This window comes from Chlorocebus sabaeus, chromosome 7, assembly GCF_047675955.1.
Source record: "Chlorocebus sabaeus isolate Y175 chromosome 7, mChlSab1.0.hap1, whole genome shotgun sequence".
Classification (NCBI taxonomy): domain Eukaryota; kingdom Metazoa; phylum Chordata; class Mammalia; order Primates; family Cercopithecidae; genus Chlorocebus; species Chlorocebus sabaeus.
This window is the reverse complement of record NC_132910.1, coordinates 138,786,473-138,795,568: the sequence shown is the minus strand read 5'-3', so window position 1 is coordinate 138,795,568 and position 9,096 is coordinate 138,786,473. Positions and strand designations below refer to the sequence as shown.

General features: G+C 48.0%; 1 protein-coding gene across 1 annotated transcript; it reads right to left on the bottom strand.

The window, feature by feature from the left end:
* Positions 1-582: 582 nt before the first annotated feature.
* On the bottom strand, positions 583-9,096 carry TRIML1 (tripartite motif family like 1). Its single transcript, XM_008000514.3, has 6 exons — positions 8,566-9,096; positions 7,582-7,677; positions 5,794-6,024; positions 4,437-4,459; positions 4,164-4,261; positions 583-1,498 (listed from the first exon to the last, which is right to left on the bottom strand). Exons 1-6 carry the CDS (start codon positions 8,989-8,991, stop codon positions 948-950), a joined length of 1,425 nt encoding a protein of 474 aa, XP_007998705.1. The 5' UTR covers positions 8,992-9,096; the 3' UTR covers positions 583-947.

Here is a 9,096-nt window from a genome sequence, read left to right as displayed (position 1 = left end):
CTGGTCTCAAACTTTCGACCTCGGGTGATCCACCCGTCTCAGCCTCCCAAAGTGCTGGGATTACAGGCGTGAGCCACCGTGCCCGGCCTGCCCTGACGTTTTGAGGTAAGAGGAGGGTAGGCTCTTTGGCCTTACAGAGATTGAAAGCCTTCTGCTCACAGAACATCACAAAAGCCCAGAAAAGAGCCTTATATACAGTGCAGTATAGTCGCTTGGCATCCCCTGCCGTGATACATTTACTGAATAGAGACTTTACTCTGTCACCTTTTAACATATTAATGGAAGGATCCAGTCTCTTGTGATTATGGAAACATGAATGGTATGACGATATTCACACAAATCTTTGCAGTGTTCTGAAACACACTTACGTATATAAGTATATATAAGCCTTCCTGAGTACAAACACTGCAGCCTCGTGGGATGGGAAGGAAAATGGCTTTCGGGAGAAGGATGAGGCCTGAGCCCTTTCACCCGCCCTGGAAAGATGTGCCCGTGCCTCAGTTTCCCAGACGGATTTGAGTTGCCCCAGCCTGCAGAGCTCTGCATGGAGGACAAAGACACATTCGAACAGCACAGTTTTTCAGAGTCAAATAATTAAATACACTTGAAAAAGTGACATCTATTTATAAAATCCAGCCTATAGCAGTAGGATTCATGGTAACAGGGTCTCAGTATTTGAGTGACCAGCACATACATGGGGTAGCCTAGAGAATTCATTTAGTTAACGACACAGAATATGATCAGCTCTCTTCTGTTGGGGTTGAAGTCGATCGTGTAATTTGGCTGCTCATAGTGGGATCAAGTTAATGGAAACTCTTGGGGGTGGGGTGGGGGTAGGGGAGTTTATTTCAGATCACCTGACATTAATACTGTCGACGCCTTCATCATCTTAATAGTTATGTCTTGGTCTCAGACATGGCCCGCTGTGAAGGCTCAGGGCACGCCCCTCAGACGTGGCTGTTGAGTGAGCAGATGGTGAGAGGGTCTGTGTTTGTCCCCTCATTTGGGAGGCAGGGGGAAAAGATTGGCCTGAGAGCTTCTTGGAAAGAAGCCGGCGGGAAGCTGTAGATGAGGGACTCATCCATCCCGTTGTAGAATGCTATATGTCCAGACTCATAGTCCAGGAAGACACCAACCTTACACACGGGCTCTCTGACGTGCTGACCTTTCAGAGGGGACGAGACCCAGAGGCTGTAATCGTCTCCGATTTTTAAACCGATCAGTGAGAACAGGTCCCCGGGTGGCTTAGGGAGGTTCCCCTTTCGGCTCACCGAGTCCTTGCAGATGCCCACTTCCCACTCCGTCTTGTTTCCCACCTCCACCTCCCAGTAGTGTCTCCCACTGGTGAAGATCTGAGCGCCCAGCACGGTCGCAGACTGGTCAAATCTCTCCGGGTTGTCGGGTAGCTGCTGTCTGCTTCCCCCGTATTTCACACTCTTCAGATCCTCGGACAACACGAGATAGGCATTGGCTGTGGCTGGGTCCAGCGTTATCTCCGCTGCAAGAGGAGGAAAGAAGAAATTTCCCTTGGGCATGCTTGAAAAACCTCTTACATATGTGAGATTTACATTGAATTCTTAGTATTTAGTCCTGGTTTTTTAAACGTAATTTGGGGCCAAGCGCGGTGGCTCACACCTGTAATGCAGCACTTTGGGAGGGCGAGGGAGGCAGATCACAAGATCGGGAGTTCGAGACCTGCCTGGCCAACATGGTGAAACCCCGTCTGCACTAAAAATACAAAACATAGCCAGGCATGGTGGCGTGTGCCTGTAATCCCAGCTACTCAGGAGGCTGAGGCATGAGAATTGCTTGAACTCAGGAGGTGGAGGCTGCAGTGAGCCAAGATTACACCACTGCACTCCAGCCTGGGTGACAGAGCAAGACTCAGCCTCAACAAAAAAAAAAAAAGGATTTGGTTTAGAACAAAATTTCTGAGTTCCTCTTCTACTGTTCCACAACACATAGCATGAAGCTCCAAATGGAAAGAGAGAAGAGCCTCGTGGAGAAGGAGCTTTGGCCTGCCTGGGGTGGGGAGGAGAATCCCTGTGAGGGAATGGACGTTGCTCTGTTTACAGGACATCTTTAGAGCTCTGAACTGTGTGTCCACACAGGGATACCCTTGGTTGTTTGCATTCATATTAGCCATGGTAGGTTCTGGTTCTTCGTTTTGGGTGGGAGAGAAAATAGCACTTACCTTTAGCTGAACTTCTAATGTGCCCAACATTTTCTATACATTATCTCATTTAATCACTGCAAGCATTCTTTTATCATTTTTACAAAACAGAAAACAGGTTCACGAGGGTTAGGAAACTTCACCAAGATTACACAGTTACTGAGTGTTTGAATCACAATCCCTAACCAGCTTTTTTCATTACGTCATGACAAATGCAGCTTCCTGGGTTCAGTGCAGCATCCGGGGACCACGTGATGAAGCACACACACGCTGTGAACCGATAGTCACATACGGGCCTTTTTTTTTTTTTTTTTTTTTTTTTTTCTGAGACAGAGTTTCACTCTTGGTTGTTGAGGTTGGAGTGCAGTGGTGCGATTTTGACTCACTGAAACCTCCACCTCCCAGATTTAAGCGATTCTGCTGCCTCAGCCTCCCAAGTAGCTGGGATTACAAATGTCCGCCACTTACGCCCGGCTGGATTTTGTATTTTTAGTGGGAGATGGGGTTTCATCATCCTGGCCAGGCTGGTCTCAAACTCCTGACCTCTGGTGACCCACCCGCCTCAGCCTCCCAAAGTGCTGGGGTTACAGGCATGGGCCACTGTGCCCGGTTAAGGACTCCAACTTTTACTCACTGTCCAGACACGATCAGGTGCCCCAATCATTCCTTTTTTTTTTTTTTTTTTTTGAGACGGAGATTCTCTCTTGTTGCCCAGGCTGGAGTGCAGTGGTGCAATCTTGGCTCACTGCAACCTCTGCCTCCCGGATTCAAGTGATTCTCCTGCCTCAGACTCCCGAGTAGCTGGGATTACAGACGCCACCATCACACAAACCTAATTTTTTTTTGTATTTTTAGTAGAGACGGGGTTTCACCATGTTGGCCAGGCTGGTTTCGAACTCCTGGCCTCAAGCAATCCGCCCTCCTTGGCCTCCCAAAGTGCTGGGATTACAAGCGTGAGCCACTGCACCCGGCCCCACTCATACCATTTCATGCTTTTATGTATATACCAGATCCCACCATAACTAATTATCTGTGTGATTAATGCCTGTCTCCTCAATTTCATTGAAAATTCTACGACAGCACAGGCCAAATCTGCCTTATTTATCGTTGTGAGTAAGCGCACAGCCCAACAGCACAGCGCCGGGCCCATGGCAGGGCTTCATTCAACACTCTGGAGTTCAAAGCTCACTAGACCTTCCTCTGAGGGTCAGACTGTCCCCAAGATAAAAGCTGAGAACTAATCCTGACGTCTCTGGGTGTTGTTAGCCAGACTAAACATCTGGAGCATTCTACAAGCACAGTTCATCGAATGCACCCTTGCTGGGATTGTAGAATTTAAGTCAGCTTTTATCCTAACAGGAACAGAGCTAGAAACGTAGACGCCCCTGCATGAGGGGGTGTGTCTGCATGTGCAAGGTGGGGATGGAAACAATGACAAAACCAACAAAGAAAGGACCAGGATTGGCCGGGCGTGGTGGCTCATGCCTGTAATCCCAGCACTTTGGGAGGCCGAGGCAAGCAGATCATGAGGTCAGGAGATGGAGACCATCCTGGCTAACACGGTGAAACCCCGTCTCTACTAAAAATACAAAAAATTAGCCGGGCGTGGTGGCCGGTGTCTGTAGTCCCAGCTACTTGGGAGGCTGAGGCAGGAGAATGGCGTGAACCTGGGAGGCGGAGCTTGCAGTGAGCTGAGTTCGCGCCACTCACTCCAGCCTGGGTGACAAAGTGAGACTCCATCTCAAAAAAAAAGGGAAAGACCAGGACTTCTTAGACAGAAAACGAAGCCAGACAAAGCCTGAGTGAAGTCTCACTGCTTCTCTCTGCTCACGCTCAGAGACGGTCTGTGGCCCCAGCCCTCCCTGATGTTCCTTGCCGGCCCAGATTCCGTAACCGGGAGCCTAGTGTCAGACAGTGAATGACACTGGAAGAACGTCTGCTGAAGTTAATTCTACGAGCCCCGGAGGGGTAACACATCAGGCTGACTTACTGCTGAATTTTCTTAGCATTTCCTTCATTCCCGTGATGCGGCACAGACTCAGCTCTGTGGTGGTGGCCTCTGGACACTGAAGCAAGAGTGGCTCGCTCCTGCAAGACAGCAGACAGGTTCACTCCTCAGCACAGACCGCGTGACCTGCTCCCGCTGGAGAGTCCACCTCATTTCTCCCCCAGCAACAGCACAGACCTTCTCTCCCCACTCCAAACCGGCTATCAGCACCCCTTCCCCACAGCTTGCATAACGGAACACAGAATGAAAGCCTACCTTTCCAGGGCTCCTCTCACTTCCTAAGGGTAAAAAAGAAAGAAGTTAGCACTGTGCGTTCTGATCATAACACAGACGAAATTCATGTTGCATGCAGTCCTTGCAAAGCTCACAGAATCTGCTTCCCATGAAGCACGCCACGAGTGGGAGCACACAGAGCAGAGAAAAGGGGTGTGCCGTGGTGAACACAGGATGTTCCTCACAATGACTAGAGAATACTTGCTCCTTTTCTTTTTCTCGTGTCATCACTTTGTCCAGGGAACCTGTTCTGCAAACAAGCCAACTTGCTGATCTCATTGACCATCCAGCGAGAGGACAGAGATAACAAAGGAAAATGGGCTGGTGACAACTGAGGCTAACCAAGCCTGTGTTGGCTTGGGGTGGTGTGTTTGGAAGGCCCTCAATTAAACAGTAGCATTCTGTGGAACCAGTCTACAAACAGACCTGAAGCTGGGGTTGGATCACGTGGCTTATGTATAAGAAAGTCCATGGCCGGGCACGGCGGCTCACGCCTGTCATCCCAGCACTTTGGGAGGCTGAGGTGGGTGGATCACAAGGTCAAGAGATCGAGACCAGACTGGCCAACATTGTGAAATCCTGTCTCTACCAAAAATACAAAAATTAGCCGGGCGTGGTGGTGCACACCTGTAATCCCAGCTACTCAGGAGGCTGAGGCAGGAGAATTGCTTGAACCCAGGAGGTGTAGGTTTCAGTGAGCCAAGACTGAGCCATTGCACTCCAGCCTAGGTGACAGTGTGAGACTCTGTCTCAAAAAAAAAAAAAAAAAAAAGAAGGTCCTGAAGAATGCAGTAGCCTAGAAAGACAGTAGACCAAAAGTGGTGACAAATAGGAGTCCCCTGCACGGAACAGTGGGGCTCTCCCATCTATTAACTATCAGGTGGGCAGATCGCCCGAGTACCACGGTATGAATGATTAATTCAGTGCTGCTATTAACCCATCCTGTAGATGACAGTCATGTAGACCTAGAGTTCATATCATAATGGTACTTACCTTCGTCAGGTCTTTGTGAAGATTAAATTTAATCTGCCCAGCACACAGTAAATACACATTAATAAACTAGAAAAAAAATTAACAAAGCTGAGGTTGCAGAGAGGCAGGTACAGAAGAAATTGAAGCCACCGTCAGGCTTGTTTGGGATAAGCATTCCTCTGGATTTTCTTTTCTCTCTCTCTTCTGTAAGGCTTTATTGACATATAGAATGTCAATTCTTTAGGAAAACTACTTTTGGACCAGAACTTAGTTTTTAAGATGAATAAAGAAAACATGATTTCCTATGGCTTGAAGTACTATGAGTTACTATAATTTTTCCCATGATTCTCGTGAATGTTACTCTCACCTCAAGAGATTCTAAAGCCGAGCTTTGACTGGAGGACTCCATCTGTCCGATCATTTTGCTCAGGCCTCTGATTTGCTGGGTCAATCTGATCTCATTGTTCCTCAGTTTCCTCATGTTCTCTCTCTCTTCCTGTTCTAGTAGCTGGAGTTGCAGCTGCTCTTCTTCCTTCAGGAACTGGTGCATTTTCATGTATTCTGACACAACAACCTGTTTGCAAGTCTTTGTTTCTTCCTGCCAAAACACACATGCACACATACACACACACACACACACACACACACACACGAGATATAGTAAGAGAAATGCACCTGTCTGTAGATTTTTAATCCTTACAAGTCTTAGTGTTTCTTTTTTTTTCTTTTTTTTCGAGACAGAGTCTCGCTCTGTTGCCCAGGCTGGAGTGCAGTGGTGCAATCTCGGCTCACTGCAAGCTCTGCCTCCTGGGTTCACGCCATTCTCCTGCCTCAGCCTCCCAAGCACCCGGGACTACAGGCGCCCCCACCACACCCGGCTAATTTTTGTATTTTTAGTAAAGACAGGGTTTCACCATGTTGGCCAGGATTTTCTCAGTGTCTTGACCTAGTGACCCACTGTCCTTGGCCTCCCAAAGTGCTGGGATTACAGGTGTGAGCCACTGTGCCTGGCCAAGTCCTAGAGTTTCATGGCAGCAATTCCTGAAACCCAACATATAACACATATATTCTATTGATGCGCTGGGTGTAGAGGCTGATGTTTTCAGAGGTATGTGCACTGTAGACACAATAGTGAACAAAACCAAAATCTCCATTCCAGGAGGCTGTCGTTCTAGTGGAGAAAACCGAAAACGAGTAAGAAGTATGACAGGTAGTGATCAGGACTAGGATACAAATAAAACACAATTAAGAAAAATTATGAAAAATGCGTTTTCATTTATTCAATAAATATTTATTCAGTGAAAATAGGTATCAGATAACCATAAAGGAATAGAAATATATATGGCAAATATTCTCACTGAAGAATTAAAAGTCTATGGCCAAGCACGGTGGCTCACGCCTGGAATCCCAGCACTTTGGGAGACTGAGACAGGTGGATCACCTGAGGTCAGGAGTTCGAGATCAGCCTGGCTAACATGGTAAAAACCCATCTCTACGAATATGCAAAGCTAGCTGGGCATGGTGGCGCGCGCCTGTCATCCCAGCTACTCGGAAGGCTGAGGCAGGAGAATCGCTTGAACCTGGGAGGTGGCGGTTGCAGTGAGCCGGGATCACACCACTGCACTCCAGCCTGGGTGACAGTGAAACTCCATCTCCAAAAAAAAAAAAAAAAGAATTCAAATGCTTTGACTGCCGCAGAGCTCAAATCCATGTCTGTGACCAACCTTGAGGACTTGTCAGGTCTCATCTAAACCAGTATTTTGCTTTTATATGTCTTTCTCTTTATTTCTTTTTAATTTGCATTTTTCCCTCAATGCTTTTGAGCTATTTGTTTTTTAAATTGCTTTCCGTCTTCTGTTATGTGTCTATAAGTATCACTTATGTTTTAAATAATTCTACCAGAGCCATCATAGAGGAAGCCACGGTACTGTCTAGCTGCACAAAGGAGTCTGCCCAGAGCGGGGGAATTGGAGCTGAGCCTTGAGATTCCAACGAAGACAGTCAGAAGAAGGCAGTCCAGTGTAAGGAAACTACATATTTTAGGGGTGAGACTGGAAAAATTTGTCTTTTTTTTTTTCCTGATATTTCACTAAATTTCCCTTTAGTCCCCCTCATGGGGTCATACACAAGCACCAAAAGTCAGACAGACACCGACCTGGCACAGTTTCACTCTCTCCTTCTCGTGGGTTAGTACAGCCTGAGCTTCCTTTCTCCTCATACACAAAAGATTCAGGATTTCCTGAAGTTTCTCCTGCAATAGAAACAAACCCTTTGTGGCAAATGAGCAGAGTACCAGGTCATGAAGGGGCTTTGAAGACCGGTGACAGCATAGTACTAGGCCTCTGAAACAAAGGGCAGGCCGGGGGCGGTGGCTCACACCCGTAATCACAGCACTTTGGGAGGCCGAAGCAGGCAGATCACTTGTGGTCAGTAGTTCAAGGCCAGCCTGGCCAACATGGTGAAACTCCATCTCTATTAAAAATACAAAAAATTAGCCAGGCATTGTGGCGGGTGCCTGTAGTCCCAGCTACTCAGGAGGCTGAGACAGGAGAATCGCTTGAACCCAGGAGGCAGAGGTTGCAGTGAGCCGAGATCATGCCCCTTCTCGCCAGCCTGGGTGACAGAGCAAGACTCCATCTCAAAAAAGACAGACAGACAGACAGACAGAAAGAAAGAAAGAAAGAAAGAAAGAAAGAGAGAGAGAGAGAGAGAGAGAGAGAGAGAGAGAGAGAGAGGGAGGGAGGGAGGGAGGGAAGAAGGAAGGAAGGAAGGAAGGAAGGAAGGAAGGAAGGAAGGAAGGAAGGAAGGAAGGAAGGAAGGAGGGAAGGAAAAGAAAGAGAAAGAAAGAAAGAAAGAAAGAAAGAAAGAAAGAAAGAAAGAAAGAAAGAAAGAAAGAAAGAAAGAAAGAAAGAAAGAAAGAAGGAAAGAAAGAAAGAAAGAAAGAAAGAAAGAAAGAAAGAAAGAAAGAAAGAAAGAAAGAAAGAAAGAAAGAAAAAGGGGGGTGTAAGCGGGACCCACACCGGTTTGTGATGTGGTGCTCAGATGGGCACTCCTGACTGTCCCCCATAGAGGACGTTAGGAAAGCTAACGGGGGGAGCCTATGATGAGTCCTGGGGTTCACGCTGAGCAGCTGTCTTACCCTGTGATGCTCCTCAGCCTCGCTGGAGAGATGCTCTCTGTTTACACCATGGCTCTGGAGTGCGAAGACGCCTCCACCCTGCTCGTCATCGGAGAGCGCCTTGGCAGCGGCGGGCATCCTCCCGTAGCTGCCCTGCTCATCCTCGCTCTGCAGCACCTGGGACCGGAGCTGCCTGGCAATGCTGGCCAGCCTCCCCAGACGCTCGTTCGGTTGGAAATGCGGGCCCTCCAAGGTCCTCCAGCACTCAGGACAAGATAAAGGTGTGTTATGCTCCTCCCAGCTCCGGAGGAGACACACCAGACAAAAGCTATGCCCACACTCGGTGGTCACTGGGCTGCTAAAATAGTCCAAGCAGATGAAACAGGTGAGTTCTTCCCTGAGATTCTCCATCAAATCTGCTGTAGACATTTTCTCGAGGCCGGACATGGGGCAAGGTCACACCTCTGTTCTGGGACTAGCGAAGCCCTCCCTGCAGTCCCACAGTTTTGAGTAACACGTGGGTGGCTTGTTGCTATGTTGTTATTACAAGAA